Raw genomic sequence first — 24,737 nt, 5'->3', positions numbered from 1 at the left:
GAGACGGGTGACGTGTCAGGAACTTGATCAAAGGCTCCCTGAACGGACTTCCGGCCTGGCACAGGAGGGAGGGAGGGAGGGAGGGAGGGAGGGAGGAGAGGAGAAATAAGAAGCAGGTAGAAATGGAAAAACAATTTCATAAAAGCAAAAGCACTTTCTTGTCAAGATCTGTACTGAATTACAGAGTAGTAACCATTAACCCTATACATCAGATACAGATCAAATAGGATTAGAAGGCTTAATGCAGGATGTAGAAATAATATCAGATTATCAAGGGTCTTCTAGTAGTATTCGACTTTACCTATTGATTATTATTTTTTTTTTTTACTTGCTTTAGTCATCTACACAACAACTACCCTCGTAATACCATGGAACCTTACAATGAATACAACTAGAAGAGCTGGAGTGGATTTGGTGTCCTACCTCTATGAGCATGGCCCTCTCGGTCTTCATGACCACCTCCAGCAGAGGTTTGACCAGAGTCTGAGGTGCGGCTGGGATCAGGTGGAAAAGGTTAATGATGGCAGAACAGATCTTCATCTCCTAGAGAAATAGTCGGAGAAAAAGAACGGAGGGGAGAATGGAGAGTATTCAATATTTTTGGAACGATGATGGAACTACATACGGACATCATTTCTGACAGACAGTTTTGATCGATAGCCACTGTTGAAAGACAAGGACGAATCGTAGTCAAACGACTGAAAATGCAATCTGTGCTCAGTTAACGTCCCACGGAAAAGGTGCAGAGCCCCACACAAGACAAACAAATAGAGGACAGTATGAAACCTTGTATTATCAATATCTTAAGAGGTGCAAAAGTCAAAGTGAATGTGGCAGGCTTAGACATTTCAGTCAAAATGTGAGGTTACAGGTTGAGATGACAGGAACATTTCTGAAGACGACCACAGACACGGACACAAAAATACGGGTCAACTTCACCAGCACCACTACCACGGCATTGATTCAACTACTGACAGAAAGTCACGAACAGAGGGCGCAACACCAGGTCACATCTCACCTCAACCCCCTCCAACGCAGGCTGTACCGGAACGGGAGACAATGATCAGAGTCAGCAGAGCAGTATGTGCTTTTTTGTGTGGCTGTGTGTTGTCTGTCTTTGTTCCAGATGGAAGGTGAGCAGATTAGACAGCGTGATAATGAAATGAATGGGCAGACGGCAGCAACCTTTACGATTGACCTCAGGAACAACTTTTCTCAGCGAATGGTGAATAACTGGGCAGCGGCCATGCTGGAATGTCAGTTGAGCAACACAGAATCCATGGAATAAGCATAGGACAGATATCAGGTCATGACATTTTGATTTGGTTAAACCCTTTTTGTTTTCTTTTTATTTCATATAAGCGCTTTACTTCTCATTACGCCTCTTTACTCTGCTTCATACTCTTCTCCTCCTCTGTCAAAACACGCCCTCATGCCTGGGTGTCTTAAGACCATCCTCCTAAGTCCTGCTCCATCTCCCTTTTCTCCATTTTTTGTCGTCTTTATCAAGCTGGGCTAATTGACCCCCTGACCCTGGCTTTACTGTCACTGCCAGCCTTGCTGTCAACACGAACAAAGACCACTGGTTAGAGGGAGGAAAAAACAAAGGGCCAATTTGCATCTAATTAAACCAGATTGGGCACTATACACTCACTTAAAAAGCAGGGAGGAAAAAAGGGTCTTTATTTTTATGAGTGAGAGGCAGCTGTTTTTTTCACCCCTCTTTCTAACTCACCTTTTCTCTCCCTTTACAAGGTTATCTGTCCGGGAGATAATGAGGAGACGCAGCGCTGGGCCCACCACAGCCTGCCTGGCGCCTAATTAATCATTGATTGTAATATGGCCACTCGCAACTCATCTGGGAGGAGGCCACAATGAGGAGGTGTTGACTACATGCGACTATGGCTTTGTGAGTATAAGGGGCTATTTTTCTGTCCCTCCCAGCGTGTGTGGTTTGGTTTAAGTAAAAGAGTTTTAAAAGATGCCAGTAGACAGCTGTATGCTGACCTGCAGCAACAGACTATAGTCTCTTCTCATGCATGTACTGCAAACCTGAAATGATCTAGACATTACCCAGAGGAGCTGTATGTGAGAACGCAAATGTCTGGAACAGTTGGACTGGACATTAAACAGACTTTACACTGCCAGCTCCCAAGTACAAAGTCTGTGTAATGACCAACTGAGCCCCCGTTTGAATGAAGCAGCTCATTGTCATCTGTGAAAGAGCATCTATAAACAATGTCCACACCTGACTCGTCCGACATTGTCCATAGCTCATATGATGAAACAGCTGCTTGTAGGTGTGTGTGTATTGGATTGTCTGAATGTGTAATGTATACTTACACTGCCATCACCGCGCTGGCCTCCCTTGTGTGTTATTACAACCACTTCCATCCACTTCCTCAGGTGTTGCTGTGAGAGACAGAGAGAGATGAGATTGAGACTGTGTGTTGGCGAAGTACATGTGTGTGCACATTTGTCTAGCTCAATAGGTATGTCTTCATGGGGCTTACCAGTTTAAATACTTTTACTTTTTATACTAGAATATGTCAGAAGAACAATATTTAAACATGTTGCAGAAACGAAAGTTTTGTTTTCATGATGATACTATACCTTTTACTACTGTTTAAGGGCCATAGGTAAAGTATAGCATAGGTAAAGATATTATAGCAATATATATTATAGTAGTATATAAAATTAATTTAAAGAGAAATTGCATTGTGAATTTTTCACATATTAACACTTTTTCTTCATGAAAATACCGAAAAATAACCATTTGTTTATACTTACTGCAATATTCAGTAAAGTTTTTAGACTTTTATATATATATTATATGTATAGAAAAATTGATATTTAGTAGATACTGTAGATAAAAACAATTGTCTACAGTTTCAAGCCTAGCACCAAGTGCCACAGTTGAAAGGTTTGGTTGTCATGCTGATGCCATAATGAACTGCCTTATGTGCAGTCAAGAATTTTGAATAAATAATGTTGTGAGATGAGGAGGAAGACCGGAGTCGAGGTTTCTCACCATCATCTGATCACAGAACTTGTCATTGAAGGAGTTGGGGAAAAGCCGTGTGACTGAGGTTAGGCGGTTCACCACGTTGAGCGTCAGGCTGCGGTAGTCACCCAGCATCATCAGTAGGGGCCGCATGTGAGTGTGGATCTGGTCCACCTCAATGGTTGCGCCTTCCAGGAACTACAAAAGAGTGCAGGAAAACATTTGTTAGCAATTTCCCAAAAATTTAAAGTAAACATTTTCGCTTAAATATGCCTCTACAGAAACTTTTGAATTTATCCTCCTAACTCAGAATACAGGCTTGTTTTGCTCTGATGATGTCAAACCTTACATTAAACATATGTTGACAATTTAAAGTATTATTAAGATCTGTGACCAAATTGCATTGTGACCAATTCGTTAATGCCAAATCATTTTTGACCCATGAACTGCTCGCTACCTCTTGTGTCTCTATTTAGGCTCTAAAGCCACTCTAATGAGGGCATGACCAGCTGTAAACAAGCACCCATGCCAACACCACACACTGATCTCACACAAACACACACACACACACACGAGAATGATGCATGGCAGCCACATTCATTTTCCTCTCACTGCTGAGAAAAAAGCCCTCCATCCTGTATCGATTGGGCCATGGCAACACTCATTAGTGCTAGCAGGGCAGAGATGAAAGAATGGAGGGAGCAGAGAACAGCCGTGCAGAAAAAAGAAAAGAAAAAAAAAAGATTCACAGGATAGTGAAAAGGAGTGATGGTGGTAAAGACAGAAAATGAAGGACATAGAAATGGAAGGAAAAAGGGACAAAGAGCTTGAGATAGATGGATAGAGGCAAGGTTGGTATGGATATTTTGATGAATGGAGGCACGACTGGTTCATGGAGAGTGTGATAAAGCAGAGGGAGGTCCATATGAAGATAACTGGGTGGGGAAATGGTGTGAGGGGAGGATTACCAAAGGGCCTCGGAGATGGCAAATGACATGAGTGATACAGATAAAAAGAACTAATGAAGCAGGGAGGAAGCAAAGAGAGAGAACAATGCAAAACAAGATAATAAAAAACTATACTTAGAAAACATAACAGTCACAAAAAGCACACAACTAACAAAGTAACAGGCTATAAAATTATATAAGATAGACAACTAGATAATTAAAAGGAGAAAGCATAAGGGTGACAGAGTAGAGGGCCATTTTAATCGTGTAGACAGTGTGATTTCGCTAGTTTGAACTGAACTTAAGTAGATTGCTTCATAGCTTAAGGGCACAGTCTTTAATCCAGATTTAGAAAGGTCATGTCTGTTGATCTCAGCCGGTGTTTTTTGCTCAAAGGGAGTTGCAGCTGAAGTGAGTGATGTAAAAGAAGTCTGAGCGTTCTAAGTAATCGATAAAGTCTTGAAATTAATTCAAAATCAATTGTTTTCAAACAGGGGGCAATGTTAAGATGCTAAGATGGGCCAGAACAATTTCACAATTTCAAAATGCAGTTTTCTTGAACATGTAACAAATTCAAGCACAGTATTTACTGTGATCATGATTTAATGTAGGGTTGCACAATGTGAGGAAATATGTGATAATGTTGTTAAATATCCCAATAACGATATTACTTGCGAAAAATAAAACATTTTAAAGTGTACTCAGTTCTGCCTTACTGCTGCTTTCCGTATTCTTCTAGAATACAATAAATCACTTGTTGAATTTGAAACAAATTAAAGGGAATCCTTTCCAACATTCTTTTAATTGATCTAGTTATAAGAGGCACCACCAAAAAAATAATGACATTTAGATTCTAACATGTAGTTTTTTACTGATACTTTCTTTCAACAAAGACAAAGAACCTGATTTTCTTTGATGATGTGTCCAGCCCAGTCTCATGGCAGTTTTTGAAATGGTCATTTTATTTAATCTATTGATTTGTGTACAGGTCACGTTAATGTCGTTATTTTCATGTGTTGATTATGAATTTTGAAGTAATGTATTTCAATGGGAAGCCTATTTCATGATCATAGAACTATAGCAGCAAGTAGTATGAAAAGCTGAAAATCCACACATGGAGGTTGGTCGGGGTGGTGGATGGGTCACACAACACAGGACTTTCACCCCGGAGACCGGGGATTGCATCCCGCGTGTTCCAGTTCCTTTCTGCGTTATTCTCTTCCTAACTGAGGCATGGATACCCGACCCAATCCCAACAAAGCCAGGTTTGGACAGATATTTAGAAATTGTAGTCAGGTTCGGGTCGGGCTCTGTCACATCAGCACATTTGAGCACAACAGGCATTTGTTGAAAAATGGTGCCGTGGCTCCTTTAAAAGAGCTCAGTGCGTGTGGGACTGTGTGTGTGTGTGTGGAAAGTGGGCAGAAAAGAGAAAGAGGAAGCAGACGTATTGTAGATGTGACCGGAGCAGAGTTGGTGGAATACGTTTTGTACACAGTGTGTGAGGTATCCGAAATAAACCCCAGACTAAATGCCAAATTGATTATTTTGCTCACCAGAAACGGGATTTTAACCCGGACGTTATTCATTTTATAACGTCAGCCCTGGAGGTAACGAGTCTCCCCTGGTTTTCTGACCACGTTTGGAAATGAAGCGATCAGGAAAGGTCAAAACATTGAACATTTTAAATTAAACAGCTTATTAATGTGCGCTTGTTGCCCCAAATGCCTTCTTATAGTTGCTTGATAAAAGCGGGCTTTCCACACAAAAATGTAGCCTACATGTTTCATTAGTATGAGAAAAATAGAGATTTTAACTGTGTCTGTCTCGGGTTGTTGTCGGCGTGTCCTGCGTGTGACAGTTTCTTTCCCTGTTCTGTTTTTCATAACCACAACCATGACAATGTTGTGGCCAGCGTGTTCATTTCCCCGTTGTTGCGTGCCAGAGACCGCGGATCGTGTCCCTGCACCAGGGGATCACGTCCTGCGTGTGACGGTCCGTCCCGCTGTGGTTGCGGGTGTGTGGCGTTCAATTTCCCCGTTGTTTTGTCCCCCAGAGACCGCGGATCTTGTTCTGGCACGAGTTGTTGTCACCGTCCCACGTGTGGCATTTCATTTCCCTGTTGTTTTGTCCCCCAGTGCAGCCCAGTGTCATGGCAGTTTGTGAAATGGTCACGTTTGAAAATCGTGACCTGTACATGAAATGAAGCGACATTAATGTGACCTGCACACAAATTAATAAATCAAAATAACGTGACCATTTCACAAACTGGCGTGAGACCAGCTTGATATGTCAGATATCGCACCAGTGGATATCGCAATGACAATTAAAAACTATGCATTTTGCAGCCCTAATGCAATGTCCGAATCCATATCATTCACAAGTAACAAGAAAACAACGAAAGAGGTTGCACTCACCTTCCTCATACATGCCTCGCCCGCTTCCTGCAGTTCATTGTTGGTGGAGTTGAGGGCTTTAAAAAGGGCAGCAATGATCTTCTCTCTGGACTGTGGCAAGTAGTTACAAGCTGCAAGGGCATCTAAACAAAAAATAAAGTAACACTCAACACAAGAGATCAAAATAGTCGATACCATAATCCAAACTAAAGTCAAATTATTTAAATACTTTAAGTAGCAATTTTAGTATGATAGCTATTAATTCAATTTACACACACACACACACACACACACACACACACACACACACACACACGTAAAACCAAGATTAAAGTCACAAAATATGGTAAGCAATAATTATCAAAACAGTCTCTGCTAACATGACAGAAGTAAGACTTAACTTATGATACAATCTGTCATATTAGGTTTCACAAAAGACAATTAAGTACATATTGCAAAAATTCTACAATAGTGGGGACCAATATTAAGTTGAGCAGGTCCTACTCACTAAGAGCAGCGATGCGGAGGGGAACCAGCGAGGGAAGGCTCTTATAACAGGGCAGCTTCATCAGAGCAGCATCCTCTGCCTCACACAGGTTCAACAGCTATAAGGAGGAGGGGGGGAGGCAAAGGTTAGAGGTCAATAATCAGCTAAATGTAGAGATAGATTTGTATGCACACACATTTCTCCTTTTATAATTTGTGAAAATATGCTAAATCTAAGCCTGAGATGCCCTTGCACCACATAACATTGTGCCAAAGTGGAAAAAAGAGCTATATATAATTAGCATAGCATAACATTAAGAAACATTTAGGAGAACTACATTTGATTCATTTCAGTGACTTTCATACCTCTGTGTAGAAGACCTTGTGCTCTATGACATTAAGGTCCATTGTGAAGAGGCGGGGCTGCAGGGTGGTGCAGAAGGTGTTGCCCTCCATCAGGCCGATCTGTGCGTTGGCAGGCTGGTGGCGGAGCAGGTGTTTCTTGGGGGGAACCATATCTTGCAACACCTGAAATTAAGAAAGTCCAAAGAAAACCATCAAGTAATGCAAATTAAAAGACAGACAGTCTGTATTTCACACTCAGGTTTTGTTTTAAAACGGAAAAATTCTCACAGCCATTTTGTGATTAAGCTGAAATGATTTTTACCTAAAAAAGTCATCTAGCATAACATTTATAGAAAACTTTACAGTCATTGGTTTCACCTCTTTGTGTGGTTCCATGATGACGGTAACGCTCTTGCCGGTGACCTGGGCTAGCACCTGCAGGGAGTGCATGGCCTGCTTTCTGACGGTTGAGTTGGGGGAGGTGACCTCTCGGACCAGGTCATGCGTGACCATATGAAAAGACTTGTCCTGGGCAGCCAGAAGCTCCTCAGTCTTTTCTTCATCTTTCAGTGGAGTGGCACAGCGCACAAGCAACTGCTCCAGGGTGGTCTTAGCCATGGCTACTGCTCCATTTGATACCTTATTGCAAAAATGAATCAGTTAGTAAGTACAACGCCACTGCAGTAAGTTGTGCAACAAAAGAGGAAAGTTACATCGCACGTGCTGCAAGACGACATTTGAACAGAAAAGTCGACAACAAACGCAGGTAAATCTTAACACCTAATTGATAAACAGAGGTGTCCCTTCTACTAGATTTTTGCTAGATATTAGGTTATTCAGTAATTTCCTCGAACCTCTCCTGTGAGGTCCATCATGACAAAGAGCAGGGCCTTGAGAAAGGTGAGCTGGTTCTGTAGCACCCAGATCAGAGGCAGTCTCTCCATTAGGAACTTAATGGACACCACGCCACCAAGCTTGGCATACCAGGCCTGCTCATAGCAGCAGGCACACAGTCGCTCCACAATGTAGGAAAACAGGGGCAGCTGGCATGCCTGAAGATGTAGACAAGACGCTGGGATGATTAACTGATTCCCATTTAAAACCAATCACTTACTATTTAAAAACTTACATCAAACACATAAAAGAATGATTATTAACTGGCAAAAAATGGTTTATCAGATGTTCACTTCAAACTTCAATATGTATATGCAAGCAATTGTTTGTCAGAATAAGGTTTTCTGGGTTGATTTAGCACAATATTGAGAGTAAAGTATTTCCAAAGTTATATTAATGTCCAGCACAGTTTACTACATTTACATTACAATTGGTACAATGAGTAGAAGTGGCATTGTCTTCATTATATTTACAAATAACTGAACCCTCCAACACTCTCCTTCCGGAGACATACCCTCTCCTTGGAGCAAAGAATGATGCTGGCGACGTCAAAAATGACGGCCAGGGCCACTTCTCCAATCTTACACAGCTCCTTCTCCTCGTAGGCCATGCATATAGCTATGGCATCAATCAGAACTAGCGGATCCATGCCTTTTGAGCCATTCTCCTCACTGTGGAACATGGCTGTGCTTGGCTGGCTGCCCAGCTGGTAGCTCGGCAGCAGGAACGGACCTGGGATCACAGGGGAGGACAAGAGGAAAGGAAACATGTTTAACGTGAAATATATTCATCTTAATATTGATTAAAAGATGTTACAACTACGTTTTACAGTGCAAGTAACTCATACGTTTATTATTCTTTTATTTGGTGTCAAATAAAAAAAAAAACGAAAAAGCCAAAATCTTAATAAAACCGGAGAAAGGACAAAATTGGAAAGTGACTGATATTCTTGTGCAGCTGGGAAACAATGCCAATACCGGTGCAAAACAGAAAGCTAATATTAGATGTAGAGAATAGCAAGAGCACTAGTCCCTCACCACACTGCTGAGCCACGGCGACCATGGTATAATGGCGAATCAGGCTGGCCACGAAGGGCAGCGCGCTGGGCCTCAGGTCCTTTATCACAGCAGACATGAATGCCCCAGTCAGGGCCTGTTCAAAAGTTCTGCGGGCAGGCGTGTCTTGTGCTTTGTAGCGGTGAGAGATGATGACATTGGGGATCCACTTCTCAGCAAAGCTAATGGGGAGACAACCACACAATGAATTAGAGAATTCCATATTAACAAGGACAAAATACTATGTGGTAGTGCCACTTGAACCTTCTTTAAAGGAGTTTGTGTTCAGTCAATTTGCAAATATTTAAAAATTAAGATCCATGTCCTTTGCTTGACTGCAGTCCATAAACCTGTAACTCAGATTTTCTCCGTCCTTACATGTACTCTCTCCTCTAAACTCCTGTCGTTCTATTCCTATGCCTCCCTCTTTGTCCCCTGTTGGTATCTTTTGTTATTTACTGCAGCTGAAGGCAACTGGGCCTTGGTGTGATTGAGCAGCTGTTTTCTCCATGCTTGAGCTTGTGTTTTATAATGCCACACGCCAGGGGCAGGCCTGATGGATCGCTTCATTTCATTATTGCCATTTAAAAGACTGCTCTTTGGAGGAGGAGAGAGAAGAAGTGGAGGGAGGGTGGGGTGAGAGGAGCTAAGGAAGCTGAAGAAAGTAAGGGGTGGCATGGCTGACAGAAAGTCTGATAGATTCCCCTTTATTCATCCAGGGGCTTGCCACTCCAACACTGATGTGTTGTCCCCAGTTGGCATTTCATGATTTGCTCAATGTGTTGTTTTTTTTCTTTTAAAACTGGATGGGTATATTTACAATCACAAATACTGGCGCAAGGATCAGTGTGTACAAAAGTTGATGGGAGGCAGAGAGAAAGAGAGAAACTAAATATTACAAGAGGAGGGGGCATGCAGGCCCCCTGATCCTAACTAACACACTTCATTATCCCCGCAGAAATGGGCACACCGACATAGTCATGTGCAAAGTGTGTGTTGGTGCAGCATGACAGGAGAGTGTAAGGGGCATAGTGTAGCAAAAACAGACAGGGGAAAGTCAATAAGCCCCTGGCCCTGGAATCAATGATGGTAATGTGACTAACCCACCGAACAACCAACCCCCCTTCCTGTTTGTCTGTTCATGTATGTGTCTCTGCCTCGCAGTGAAGCCTGCCAGGGGGTGAGGGCCTGCGAGTGTGTATTTAGCAACACCCGCTCTTGAGACGGAATTGATGAGGCAGTGTGTGGTGGGGAGGGTGGTGAAGACGTGATGTGAGAGAATAAAAGGAGGCCGTGTCAGCAGGTGGTGGAATAGGGGTGGAGGCAAGATGATACACACAGAGCGGCTGTGGTGAATGGGCTTAGGAAAGGGTCGACAGCAACGGTGGGGTAAGCAGTGGGCAGGGTTGGAGATCAAGTTCAAGTGGAGTCAAGTAAAAGTTAAAGAGGGGGGGGGGGGGGGGGGGGGGGGGGGGGGGGGGGGGGGGGGGATTGTTCAAAGACTTGGCTGTGTATGGACTCAAATGTAGGGCTGGGGATCGTTCAAAGCTTTTACTCTATTGGTACCAGTAACCGTACTGTGACACGGATACTGGTTCCTGAACTATACTTATTGTTACATACCGATTTTATCAATACACATTTTAAGAAGTTACAACATTGCACATTCACCTCTGATACACATTGTAGCCAAGCCTAGCAAAAGTTAACAGCAACATACGTGAGGCCCGTCTCTGTGCATAATGTCGTTTTTTTCCTGCTGCGTTCCTGCTTCAGCATGTAACGTTAGACAGCCAATCACAAGCATTATAAGATCTTGATACAAGTATGCTGCATGCTTATTGGCTCACTTACACTGATGAGATTTACTCCTTAGGTATTGAAATTTGGTATTGAATGAAAAGGTATGTTGATACTTGATACTTTCAAAGTTTGGTACTCAGCCCTACTCAAATACATGACACTGTATCATCTCTCGCCACTTGTGTAGACCTAAGAGGCCAGTTCACTGAATGTATGTAGAGAAATTCAATGTCAAGGACGTTCCTTAAAATATATTGGACAGTGCTTATGTGGTAAAAAAAAAAAAAAAAAGTAATTCATTCCTGCATTACAACTGAAATAATATTAATTAACTGTAAATTAAAACCACAATAACCACAATATCTAGGCAAAAGCCACAGTCAAAATCCAACCTAGAATGTTTACTTACTTGGGATGAGACAGCAGCTGGTAGAGAGCGTGCTTGTTGTCATCCAGACTGGTCATGGCCACCAGGAAACACTTAATGACCTCCCAGGCCTGTCGCCTGTAGTAGGGCTCTGTGTTGGCACTCTTCAGACAGTCTAGGGCGGTCTCTATCGCCTTGAAAGGAATATACCAGACAAACCTTACTTTAAAATCTTCACCATTTTATATTCTGAAAACACAAGTTACTATCTTGCAAAATGCCAATATTCCATATTATTAATATGGGAATTAAAATGCGATATGCAACTATACATGGGATCCATTTGTAGGAAGTACCACAGGGCACCATCTGGCTGAGCAAAGGTCATTATGATTTCTAAATTATGGGCTGACAAGCCACAGCAGCCAGGCACTTAAAAAGGGAGAAAATGAACTAATTAATGCCACTCAGAACAGAGGAGAAGATGAGGAAGATGCAAGAAGAGAGGCAGGTTGAGCAGAGAGATGAGGGCACCGCAGAATTGAATTGTAAACCTGTCAGTGTATTAGGATATGAGGATATTTCTGTCAGGACTGAGTATGAGTATTATATCACTTCAGATATGAAATTGAAGGGAAAATTAAGACAATTTTGATGGCAAATTTGCAGAAAAGACAACTTTGTATTCAAGTCTTTTAGGAGTACAGACCTAATAAAAACATTTTTCAGATGTGGTCAATAAAAACAATATTCCAAAGATAAAATGGAATTGGAAAAGAGCTTTTCAGGCAAACCAAAAAGAAGATATTCCGAAACGCTGCTGAAATCCCTTTTGGTTGTTTACTCGTACAACCTTGAAGAGAATCAAGTTATTCAAATCACTGTTATTTGATCTCTCTCTTTTACCTTACAGCACTTTAAACTGCCTTTCCCTCAATGTGCCAACTATCCATATGGCTGTATTGTGAGCCTGCTAGAGATTTGTGCCTTCAGCCTGTGCGGCAAGTGAGTGTGTGAGACTGTGTTTGCTGCCTGCGCCCAAGATGATGGCAAACACACAGATGGATAGCCAGAAAGAAGGAGCAGCCATTAGTGAGAGTAAATAATGCCGTCATGGTGGCCCAGCCTAGATTGATGATTACTGACTGGGGATGAGAAGGAGAAACAGGAGGTGAATTTAATTACCTGGAGGACACACACACACACACACACATACAGACACACACACACAGACACACGACAAGGATATATTGCTCTCAGTGGAGAACAATAATGTGGAATATCAAGCTCTTTTACGTTTAATGATTTATTTCTAAAACTGAAATACAAAAAGGGAGACTGATTTCAGGAAATGTAACAAAGTGAAATCATTCAAAAACTTTCCTCAAGAGATCTGCAAACAACTTAACAAAGCAGTGAACATAATACAAGCATTCAATGCCAATGGTGTGGTCTTACCTTTTCCATGGGTAGCTGTATGGATGCCTTGCAGTCAGTGAATTCGGCCTTGATGCTAGGTCCTTGGACCTCGGTCACCACATAATGCAGCCTCTGAGACTCCTTCAGCATCTTCCTGTTGCTGCCACCGAACTTTCCCAACACTCGGTAGGCTACATGAGAGATGCTCTCAGCCGGGTTACGGAGGGTACGCCACAACGCCTGCAGCACAGGAAGAGAAGGAGCATAATTTTAAGCTTTTGTGTTGACAGGAAATAACAGAAGAAGGGAATTATACTGTATGACCACGGTCAAAACTGTGATGACCAACTACAATCATTACTGCCACACTTAACTAAAAAACAACAAAATGCTGGAAAGGCTAATAAGTCACTGTACGTAAGGAGCTACTGAATATTGATAGCAATGAAGTCGAAATTCAACTAAAACCACATCTATTTATTTGGCTCTCTTTTTTACCAATGCTGAGCTATAGGGATAAAAAACATGACTTGATGTTGCAGGTGGGAATCACCGTAACCAGTTCAGCGGTATTGTATTATAGATGTGTGTGACGCATTATTATGGATCCCACGTAACAATTAGGTAAGTCCAGCCTTACAAAGCAGCCCGACTGGTTGGTTTTAGGCATTGACCTCGAGTGGTTAAGGTTAAGATAGCCGACTGGTCAGGGGTTAGGACCTAGACAAATCTGGTTCCGTTACCTAGCCTAAGCATAAATGCCTGTCCAATAGGAGCGTGTGAACATTATTCAAGAGCGGGTTTTGCCTAGAAGTTGCGTGGGTTCCATAATAACGCATGTGTGACTGGTCCTGGCTCAGTGCATATTGTGTAGCTATAGACAAATCCTCTGTTGACCACTAGAGGGCAGATATGCTAACTGATTTAGAGAGAATGGTCTAATGATTGGATACACTTTAAATCAGTTATTTGTAGGATCTAAACGTGTGCTCCCGGCGGGCTCAGAAAAAAATGGCATCGGGCATGATGATAAGAACAACCACCCACCTGCATGAGCTCGGCCCTGACAGGCTGAATGTGGTCATAGAGGAAGTCAGGCTGAAGGTTGTCCACACACAGCTCCAGGGTGCGAAGGCCTTGGCTGACCAGAGTCTGAGAGCCATTGAGGGCAGACACCAGCGGATCCATGAGCATGGGTAAGTACGGCAGCAAGGAGCTCAGACGCACCGGCACCGTCAAACACAATTCCACAAATAGATCCTTCATGTGCTGTTTGTGAAGGCCACTCTGCAGCATGTTCAGACCTAAGAGCATGGGAAGGGGAGAATTGAAAAGGTGGGGTGTACTTTTTCAAATTCAAATATGACTCATCTGCAATTCAGAGTAATGGTGGGTGTGACACTTTACCTTGCAGCAGGTTAGGTAGAAGAGGTAGGAACTCCTGGTAGAGCAGATCATGACTGCCTCCACCAATGGAGCGGAAGAGAGCCCGGAGAAGCAGGAAGTAGTTGTAGGGTTCCTTAGCTGATTGGGCCAGCTCCATGGAGCTGTTGACAATCTTGTGGAGGTGTGGCTGAGGAAACAGGGACAGCATTATTAATCAAAAGTGAAAAAAATCTAAAGGAAATTTAAAAAAGAAACTAGTCCGACAAAAACATCCACTTACCTTGAGCATCTGCTCATTTTCAGCAGCAAACAGTGACACTGAACCAAATACTAGTTTGAAGAGTTTGAGGTAAAGGTTTGAGAGCTCAACATTGGAGCCCATCTCTGGCAGTCTCTCAAGAAGATACTCTACGAGGATGGTGGCAAATAAAGCAGACGTTGACAAGTTGGCCAGGAAAGAATTTGCCACAATCTGGGAAACAGAAAAAAAGAACAGACTTGAGCACAAGTGATGAATTAAGACTGAAGAACTTAGCATCTGAATTGTTACAAATTAACTTGTATCAATAGTGAGAAAAACATATTACCTGGAATACAAAACTAATTCACACATTGTTTATATAGGAGACAGCATGTACCTGCAGTGCATAGTTCTTAGAGATCCTTTCCACCATGTACGGCACAGTTGTCTGAAAAATCTCCTTGAATGTGAGGGGGTTCATCATGGTGAAGACCCCGGCAAAGTGCTCCAGAACTTCCTTCTCCTCCTTCATGCGTACAGTTTGACAGTTGGCCACCCTGATGTACGTCTGCTGGTTATTGGCAACTTGAACCTGGTCAGGAGAAACATCAGTTGTTCACTCACTATTTCTGAGACCCACGTCTTACTGACATATGCTTATCTGTTAAGAATTGTTTTTATGGGCAAACTTAATTTTATTTACACCAGTGAAAAGAGTGATGTAAAGTCAAGATTTGTGGCTGTACCTGGTAGATGTCTAAGGCCTGCATGGCGTATTTGACCAGCTTAATGTAGATCTGTGTCTCCTTTGGCTGAAGCTGCTTGTTAGGAATGAATTGAGCCTCTGGTTTAAAAAAGTAAAACAGGAATTAGTGCATGTAGGTAAAATCCAAATTTCATCAAAACAATCATCAGTACATGTGCATTTGTATGCTATGCCTGTGTCCTCTCACCTCCTGGGGCCTTGCAAGAGGTGATGCCCCAAGTAATTGTCTTTACGCCACACACCAAAGTCTTGACTAAGCTGCGGCAGTCCGAAACCTGAAAGGTCTGCTTGTCTTCCTTCTCACCAGTTCGGTCAAAGGACGTTGTTGGGGGTGGAGGCGGCGCAGCTACGGGCGTAGGAGGAGCAGGAGGTGGAAGGGCAGGGGTAGTGGATGGGGTGGGTGTAGCTGGTACCCCGGGTAACACCCCTGGGTCAACAACACCCATCTCTGACTGAGGCTTGCACTTTTTGAAGATGGAGACAAGCTGGTACCGTGCAATGGTGTGAAACTTCAGCACAAACACCTGTTTTGTTGGAGAGGGAAAATTGACTCAACATTTCTTTTTGAATGTTTATGTAATATACATCAATGTCTTGTCTACAGATCCAAGCTCCGGGCTGCCTACCTCCAGCATCCTCATCAAGATGTCTCGTCCATTGCCGTTCTCTTGCTCTGACTTTGACCGGATGCAGTCTACCAGGTTGAGCAGCAGCTTGCAGGACATGGTCTGAATGTTACTGGGAAGTGACTCGTCATCAATGTTCTTGGCGAAGAGCTGCACAGCTAAGGATAAATCTGTCAGGGGTAAGTTCTGACGAACATGGTGCACCAGGTCTGCTAGTGTGCTGTAGGCCAAAGGTCTGGAAAGTAATGGAAACATGTAACAATGACATTTGGACCGGAACTATAATTATATTTCTAACTAACTAAATAGTAGCAAAAAACGAAAAACAGTGTACTCCAGCGAGCTGGCAGAAAAAGTAGTAATCAGGAAAGCAGAAGGAAAAGTTTAATGGGTATGGAAAGTAGCTTTGGGATGCAATTGGCAATGCGCGGGAGATGTGGAGGAGAAATGGAAAGAGAAAGTGAGCTAATGAGTGACAATGGTAGCCCTGCCAGGTCTCAGCCAACTGCCTTGTTTCCTATGTAGTACTAATGTGAAATGACAGCTATTTTGTTGATGAGGTGAGCTAGTTTGGCATTCTACAGGGTCAACAAGGTGGGAATGTGTGCGCAGCATGGCCTCGGGAGATGCAGGTGTACATGACAACTTGACAGTGCGATCTGTGCTGCAGTGTTGGAGTTAGCTTCTTTGAGAATTTCGGTAGCAGAGAACTGCCTGATTAATATGCTAGGACTTGTTAACATGCACCTGGCTGAGCCATCAACCACAAGAGAGAAAGAGTACTGACACAAAGGAGATCAAATGAGAGTGAGCATGCACAAAACTCACCTAAGAGTCTCACGAGCGGTGTAACCAGAACCGATCAGGATGGATTCATCAAAAAGTTTGTCCATACAAGGTATAAACTCTGAAACGAAACAGAATAATTTTACATTATATGATGATGTGTATATATTTGTATCAGTCTGAATATGCAGATCTATGTAAGGGGAATTCATATTAGGGCTGCCCGATATCATTATTTTTACTGATATTGTGATTGTGATATGATTCACGATATTAGAGGGACTGATCATCTTTGTATCAGTATTCTCATTTCCATTGAAGATTATAAAAAAATGTAAACGATTATAGTGTGATTTTTGCAAGGTTCTGTCCCAAACAGAGATTAATACGTCAACGCAGAAGTCCAAGGTTTGAGTCCGACCTGTGACGATTTCCTGATTATTTTCCCCTCTCTCCCCTTTCTCACCTGTCCTGTCCATGAAAGGCAGAAAAGCCCCCAAAAAAACAATCTATAAAAAAAAAATTGTGCAGCCCTAATTCATGTATACTACAACTACATTCTATTTTGATATGCTTGTGTATTGCATGTTATTTCAATTTGTTTAGACTTATTTGTCTAAATACTGTATATTTATGTTGACTTGCTCGGATATATAAGACCTTATGAATATTGTAACCCCTTGTAAAAGGACAAAATGAGTATGTTGAAATATGTTTTTGATGTACAGGGAGATATGATACATTACCAAATGAAGAATAAAGTTATAATGGTTTGTTTTATTATATGTAATAATAACTGTCACTGTCCCTTCCCCTGCTTAGGCAGGTAGAGAACTGTCACTAAAACACATAGTTATTGTTAGAAAGTTTCCTCAGTTTCCTGCAACCCCACAATGTCGAATCTCCTGCAAAAAAATGTGCCAAATCACTGACAAAGGTTTGAGCCACAGAAGCAACTCACAGTATAATTCAAAAAATACTCCAAAATGCTTATCGTTGACTCAATATTTCACTGATGGGTGGTTGAGCTTTAATTCCATTTCATTCAGTCTCTCTCTCTCTTCACCGCTCAATTACCAGATCAAAATGGGGTCTATGCCACAGTTTGACAGCTAAGAATTAGAATGACTACCTTGCAGTTGGATGTCTCCATCAATTAGTCAAGTTGCAGTTAAAGGTCCCATGACATGGTGCTCTTTGGATGCTTTTATGTAGGACTTAGTGGTCGCCTAATAACATATCTGAAGTCTCTTTCCCAAAACTCAGCCTTGGTGCAGAATTACAGCCACTAGAGCCAGACCCATAATGAGCTTTCCTTAGTATGTGCCATTTCTGAGGCTGTAGCTTTTGAGGAGGAGAGAGGGGGGCAGGGTGGAGGCTGTGGGGGTGGCCTTAACCAACTGCCACTTTGCTTGTTTGAAAGCCATGATGTCTCTCTCTTTTTCATGGGCAGGCAAAATGTTCTGGGAGGGCAAAGAGCAGGACACCCAGGGCTCAGTTTACACCTATCTCCATGTCTAGCCACTGGGGGACCAAAGACAGGCTGGGGGAACTCATATTAATGTTAACAAACCTCATAAAGTGACATTTTCATGCCGTGGTACCTTTAAATCAATGTCTGTCTACACTCAAAGAATATATGTAGTGAGAACTTTAAAGCAAGTTAAAAAAAAGGTATTGGGTGTATGTTTTGGCAAAACATGGAAGCTTCACAATCATCAACCCGCCAGCAGAGAAGATCTATACAATCACCACGGTTTCAAGATATGCGTCACTAATTCTGACCAAATGTCTCCCCTACTGTACCTGAGTTATGGTCTTAAATAATGATCAGAAACGTTTGTGATCATGATGTCACAGTGAAGTTGACTTTTGACCTTAGGGATACAAACTGTTATCACTACCATTCTATCCTATTAAATTGGAATGTTGTCATAATCAGTTAAGGAATTCTTGAGTTACGGCCAAAAACGCATTTTGTGAGGTCACAGTGACCTTGACCTTTGTGCACCAAAATCCAATCAGTTCATCCCGGATTCTGTTGTGCCAAATTTGAAGAAATTCCCTCCAGGGGGTTGACAAGAAAGGGACAGACAGATGTACAAAGAAATTTGAAACACTTAAAAGCAGTGTGTGTGTATGTATGTGTGTGTGTGTGTGTGTGTGTGTGTGTGTGTGTGCGCGTGTGTGTGTGTATACATACGGCTACGTAGGTCAGTTGTAAGGATGTGCTTGGCTGCAATAAGCAGTTCCTTGCGGAGGTGAGCAGTCTCAGAGGGGCAGTTGGTCAGCAGCTGCAGCATGCCCTTTACCATCTGCTGAGAGTACTTCCCTACCAGGTCCTAAAAGGGGAGACACACACACACAACATATGCACAATTTACTCTAAAAAGGATTGTATGCTGAAGCAACCTATGTTAGGAAAAATAATTACCAAGTCAATACCAATACAAGCCAAATGTTTGAGCAAGTATTTAATATGCTATCTTTCTTGGACAGGCAGGGTGTCTGTAACAGCACAAAGAACAGTTCACTAAATCCCCTAATAGAATTTTCTTGGTGGGTTAGAAGTTGGTATCATCAGTGTTTTTTATGTTTGTGCTGTCAGGTTTCTACTGTCTTTAACACTGTTCCTGGAAATGTCTGCACACAGTCAGTGTAGCAGCATATAGCGTTAGAGGAAGTTATTAGTGTCATTCATTCTTGTTCCGTGTGGACAAACTAAATATAAAGTAAACCTAGTTTTAATTTCATTTTTTCAAATTTGTGTTAGCTTTATTCTTCCAAGCTTCTGTGTCTTCATATCAGTGAGCACATTATGTTACATTTTGCTTCCTGTCAGTCACCTCACATCCGAAAGAAGCAATGATATCCAGAAAACACACCTTTAAAACATGTCTGCTGGATTTATTACATCTACATCTGTATGTTCTGGGGATCTTTGATAGTAGTTAATATTAGGCCACTTTTGACAAGAGAATAGGCATTTCCCAAAAAACAAGCACTTAAAAGTATCTACAGTATATTAAAATAGGGATGTAATAATTACCGGTATAACGGGAAACCACGGTAGAAATGTTGACGGTAAAAATGACCCTTTTCATTATCAATATGCTTATTTTACCACGGCATGGAAACCCTGTGTGTTCACACAGGAGAAGGGGACAGAATAGAAGCTGACTTTTTTTCTTTTCCTTGTTCAAGTGATGTGGGTAGCCCACAACATCAGTCAAAACTATTCTGTAGCTTGCTAAACTTTCATGGGTTTTACTGTGTTGTTTTCTTCAATAAGTGTTCTTCTACGATGTGAAAGTTTAGCCCGTGTTACGACGTGACATTTATTTGGTGGGAGGGGGAGAGAGAGAGAGAGAGAGAGAGAGAGAGAGAGAGAGAGAGAATCATATTGATAATATTGCTGTTTCTTATTGCATAGCCGATACATGAGCAGATTGTTTAATATTACTTTTGCAGCCGGCCACATGTTGATATTCAGGTTGTGTTTGCTGGCAACGTTCAATCGGCAGTAGACAGACCAGCGCTGTGGAGCCCCGTGCTTAGCTATTCCAGGTGTATTACACTGCTCTGTTATGGATATACGTGCTGTAATAGATGTGCCTTACACTCAGTTTGTGTTACTGAACAATACAGCATGTTACATTTATGTTAATTATTACAGAGAAATGAATGTCATTCTTAGAATTGTTTCTTGTTATATGCTGGTGGCTATACTATTTAGTTTGGGTAAATGATGTTACCCATAGTAAATTAGATACTTATTAATGTGCATTATTATTTGTGATAATTTCAGAACCACATCCAACTTCACATGTAACGTCAAATACAACTTCATAGTTAACTTCATGTTGGAGTTCAGACATCTCTGGTTCCCGTTCTTACCGGACTCCGTGAAGCTCACTGAAGCTATTTAACATAGAAAACTGATACAACATGAAGTGACCAAACAGGTGTACCTGGTAGATTCGGATGATGTAGGCTAGAAATGACAGAGTCTTGATCTGCGCAGCGATGAAGTCTGCATACAACTCCTTGTTATAAAGCTTGTGTTGCCTGCAAAGGAAACCGCACAATTAACATATAAAAGCCATTTGGTCCCATTAAAGACATTAATGATGTCGTACACCTGCAGTGGGTGGCAATTAAAGGGCTTTAAATTGTGTGTATACATATGGGACTCAATTCTACATGGGCAACTTGAAGACATTCTCTCTATACATGCAATAGACTGGTAGGGGTATTTTTTTCAAAATTAGCTTTGCTCCATTTCCTTTCCTGCTCCGAATGCTTAACGCAAGTCTTTTCCTACCCGGAGAGGTTTCACCTCCTGCTAAGACTATTTCTACTATTTTAACTTCCCCAAATGGATTTTATCTCCAGGTTTGGCAGACAAAGCGTCAGGAAAAAGTATCAACAAACTTACTACAAGAGAGAGAGGGAGGGTAGAGGAAAATAAATAAAACAAACAAACATTCTCTTAAACGTGCCTGAATGCCATTTGATGGATGTCAAGTGCGCACACACACACACACACACACACACAAACCTCACCTGGCCTGCGGTGACACCTGGAGCATGATGGTGTTCATGATGAGGGGTACAAACTCTGACACCACATTGTGAATGTTCAGCTTGTACAGCTATGGGGACAGAGCAAACACACAGTCTTGATTAATGAAAAACTAGCCTCATTGGAATACTCCATGTTTCTACATCTATTTTTATAGGCAAATGTGTTAAAACTTCCACGACTCCAATTATTGAAATGTGGAGGAGCCAATTCCGTTAGCATTGTCAGCATGTTTTAAATAAAACTCAACTTAAACCAACCCTAAAAAGGAAGTATATTATGTCCTCAATGTCAAATTCACTGTAATTTTTATGTTTTCTTTGCATGTAAAATGAGTTTAGGCAAAAAGCACAAAACACATTTTGAAATAATAAAAAAATCTGTTATTGGTCCATGTTACCCAGGGTTATTGTGTGATGGTTATGTTTAGAGAAGTTGCAAACCTGATACATCAGCACCACTATGATAGGCAGCTCTGCCAGCACTTTGAGAGACAAGGACCCCCGCGGGATGATGGTGTGCTAGAGGCAGAAACAAAGTAAGAAACACAATGACGATGACTGAAATAACCGGGCGACGTAAGTGCTGGACACTAACCACACCCTTCTTCAGCTGAAGCCCTATCAAATTACGTGATTCTCGCAGATGTACCATTGCACACAGTAAACAAGAGATAAACAAAGTCAGGTTCAGAGAAGTGGACTCATCTGACCCCAAGGTTGAGGGTTTAAATCCTTGTCAGTTCCTGTGCATTTCCCATTACAAAATGTCACACTTTTTTCCCTTTTAAAAAAAACAAAAAATCATTAAAAAAAAGGAAAATAATTCGAATAAGGCCTGTTAAACTGACAAATCATCGAGTGTCATAAAACATTTAATTTGAAAATATACGCTGAAAGTGAGCATCAAGTACTTTTTCATGTATTTTCTGAGGGTAAGTAAGATGGAAGTTTTGTGGGTTCCCCTGTTTAGTGGGCCAACACGGTGCACTACTACCATCCTGTGGTTACAGACAGTACTGTAATAGTATGCAGCATAGATTTTGAAACAGTGGAGACATAAACTCCAACATACAGTTGGTTAGCTGGCTTACTGTTCGTGTTTCGCTGTCTTCCCTCTCAGGTGCCGTCTTGACCAACACCGACGTGATCATCCCTACCATTTCTGGGGAGGGAACCGTGTTCTCTGCTATCACCTGCGGGTTCTCAAAGTACCTGGCCTGGTGGGAGCAGAAAGACACAGTGGTTAGAGGAAACAGGCACGGGTGAAATGGCAGCAAGGAGAAGAAAATAACACGTTTTTCAGTCCTCCCGCTAAAAACGTAATCAAGTCAGAGCTAAACACTTGAAAAGCAAAGCCAATGCTATGAATGTTGTACTTACAACAACTTTCGGAAGGTCTTTGTAAATCTGCTTCACGAAGTCTAGAAAGTGATGAATCTGAGAAGAGAGGATTATGGAGAACATATTAATCCAAAATTCTTTTTCTTAAAGAATGAGAGGAAACCAATCATTTATAATCTCATCTCTGGCATAACATAAACATTGACAAATATGCTTTTGTCAGAACTAGACCGTAAAAATAAAAATAAAAATCACTCTGCAAGACCGCATTCAACAGAACAGGTACAAAACACAGGGAAACCATTTGACAGGTATTTCAATCAAATCAACCAATACTCAGCTAAGAATTTACTAAGTTGTGGACAGCCCTATATAACTTTCAAAAAAGATTTCACAATTAAATTAATGATTGAAAATATATTTGAACATAATTGATAAATGTCAAGGAATATTGCTACGGTTCTCACCTCCTGAGAGATTGGAGGCCGGAACTGTTTGTGTAGCTCGATAATGATGCGAAGGCATATCAGCACATTTTCCTCACTTTCAATCTGAAAAGAAAAAAAAAAAGAAAAGAGGGAAAAACATGAATGTGACATGGCAACATACAAGCTCTTGTACCTATAGAATATCTCCTTAATATTTATTTGCCAGAAAACAAACTATTATTGCCACAGACGTATAGCAGTTTACTCTATGTCATTTATAAAAAGTAAGGCAACTCAACTACGAGTGGTAAAAATACAGTTATATAGTACGTGAATGATGTAAAATGAAACAAAACTTTAAATGTTCTGTTGTAAGAGAATAGAACTCATACCTCCAGGAAGCGGAACATCACAGACAAGATGTTCTTGGTGTGTGGACGAAGGTGTTCATTTGTTGGAATGCGGTGGATGATTTCCAGCACCAACTTTCTCAATTGCTGAAAAAATGGATACCATTTTAAGTTAATTTGATATGATCAAATGAACTGATTAAATCAAAAGTGGGTGTATAGGATTATTATCTTAGCAAGCAAGTCGGCTCAACTGTGAACGTTGGACCATATCTACCACTGCAGTCATGCTACTTAATGTTTATCAATGTTGATTTATTACTGAGACTAATGGCTGTGACTAAATCAGCATTTCTGCTAAACTTCTGCTAAGTCTGTAGGTTTTGAACATCGCTGGATAGATTGAAGAAGCCACATACCTGTGTAGGTTTTTCTTGGAGGAATTGAACCTCTCCATCCTGAAGAAACGTGAGGAAGCGAGGGATTATGTGTTCCAAGAAGGTGGAGTACTGAGGCGAAGATGTCACATTCTGAAATTGAAAGTCCAAGACATATTATGTCATGTATTAGCTCCATATATCCCGCAGTCACGATTCAGTGCTGTGCAAATGTTCAAAGATTCTCCTTCTTAGCTGCAGGCATATATCACTGCATCAAAGATATACTGGATATGTCGTAGGTTCAGTTACAGCTCAAACAAATCCTTAGAGAATTATGTTTTTATGGAATCTATCAACCTTCTTAAATATCCATAATAATAAATCAAGAGACAATTAAAAAGAATCCCCTTCAGCACACACTGAGAACATTCATCACACGTACCTCAAAATTCTCGCTGACCTCCTGCATCATCTTTAGCTTAGTTTCATCCGCTGGAAGTTGAAGGACAGAACGTCGCCATTACTCAAACATGCTAATGATACAGTTTCACTCGTCATGGACGTCTCCATGTGCTTGGCAGGGGCTCTCAGATCTTATCAGTTTTACTTTCAGCGTCCAGTTTGATCAAAAGGTACATCAAGAATCACACTTCTACACACACAAACACAAACACAAACACACACACACACACACACACACACGCACGTACCTTTGACTGGACTAAAGCATATCGCTCTCATCACATCGCCCATGAGAAGCACAAGTGCCTTATCTAAACCATCATTTGTTTGAAGAAACTTAGCAGAAAAAGGGCAATGTAGTATAAATGTTTTTCTTTGAATTTGTAACTTTAATCCCAAACAAGAATTATAATAAGACACTTTCTATTTTTATACATATAGTTTGAATAGCTACATTAATTACAGCAACTCATATCATACAAAGCTCTTCTTACTACTCTTAATAATGGCCACATGTTAAAAAAGTTGATTTAAAGTAGTGGGATAAGTTGCATCCACACTAATCAATACTTCACCTGATAACCTGTTGATGCTCTAAAAAATGTTAGACCTAAAAGTTAGCATGACGTAAGCAAAATTGAAACGATGAAATGAAAAATCTTTGGCTC

The 24,737-nt window shown here is 41.4% G+C and overlaps 1 protein-coding gene across 1 annotated transcript in view; it reads right to left on the bottom strand.

The window, feature by feature from the left end:
- The window catches only part of trrap (transformation/transcription domain-associated protein), an 83,402-nt gene that overhangs the window by 57,537 nt on the left and 1,128 nt on the right, over positions 1 to 24,737 (bottom strand). Inside the window, 32 exon segments of the mRNA XM_034860092.1 lie at positions 6 to 55; positions 424 to 543; positions 1,019 to 1,039; positions 2,344 to 2,412; positions 3,032 to 3,202; positions 6,369 to 6,490; positions 6,856 to 6,952; positions 7,200 to 7,361; positions 7,557 to 7,817; positions 8,033 to 8,230; positions 8,587 to 8,804; positions 9,110 to 9,309; positions 11,340 to 11,491; positions 12,756 to 12,956; positions 13,764 to 14,020; positions 14,124 to 14,289; positions 14,383 to 14,574; positions 14,741 to 14,935; positions 15,090 to 15,187; positions 15,297 to 15,633; positions 15,736 to 15,970; positions 16,564 to 16,642; positions 18,725 to 18,863; positions 20,493 to 20,589; positions 21,088 to 21,176; positions 21,550 to 21,627; positions 22,200 to 22,325; positions 22,489 to 22,545; positions 22,917 to 23,000; positions 23,270 to 23,374; positions 23,647 to 23,757; positions 24,050 to 24,099. Of these exon segments, the coding sequence (XP_034715983.1) occupies positions 6 to 55; positions 424 to 543; positions 1,019 to 1,039; positions 2,344 to 2,412; positions 3,032 to 3,202; positions 6,369 to 6,490; positions 6,856 to 6,952; positions 7,200 to 7,361; positions 7,557 to 7,817; positions 8,033 to 8,230; positions 8,587 to 8,804; positions 9,110 to 9,309; positions 11,340 to 11,491; positions 12,756 to 12,956; positions 13,764 to 14,020; positions 14,124 to 14,289; positions 14,383 to 14,574; positions 14,741 to 14,935; positions 15,090 to 15,187; positions 15,297 to 15,633; positions 15,736 to 15,970; positions 16,564 to 16,642; positions 18,725 to 18,863; positions 20,493 to 20,589; positions 21,088 to 21,176; positions 21,550 to 21,627; positions 22,200 to 22,325; positions 22,489 to 22,545; positions 22,917 to 23,000; positions 23,270 to 23,374; positions 23,647 to 23,757; positions 24,050 to 24,099 (4,537 nt within the window).

Source organism: Etheostoma cragini, chromosome 21, assembly GCF_013103735.1.
Source record: "Etheostoma cragini isolate CJK2018 chromosome 21, CSU_Ecrag_1.0, whole genome shotgun sequence".
NCBI classification, from domain to species: domain Eukaryota; kingdom Metazoa; phylum Chordata; class Actinopteri; order Perciformes; family Percidae; genus Etheostoma; species Etheostoma cragini.
Note: the sequence above shows the minus strand (reverse complement) of the source record. Positions and strands in the feature narration are given on the sequence as shown.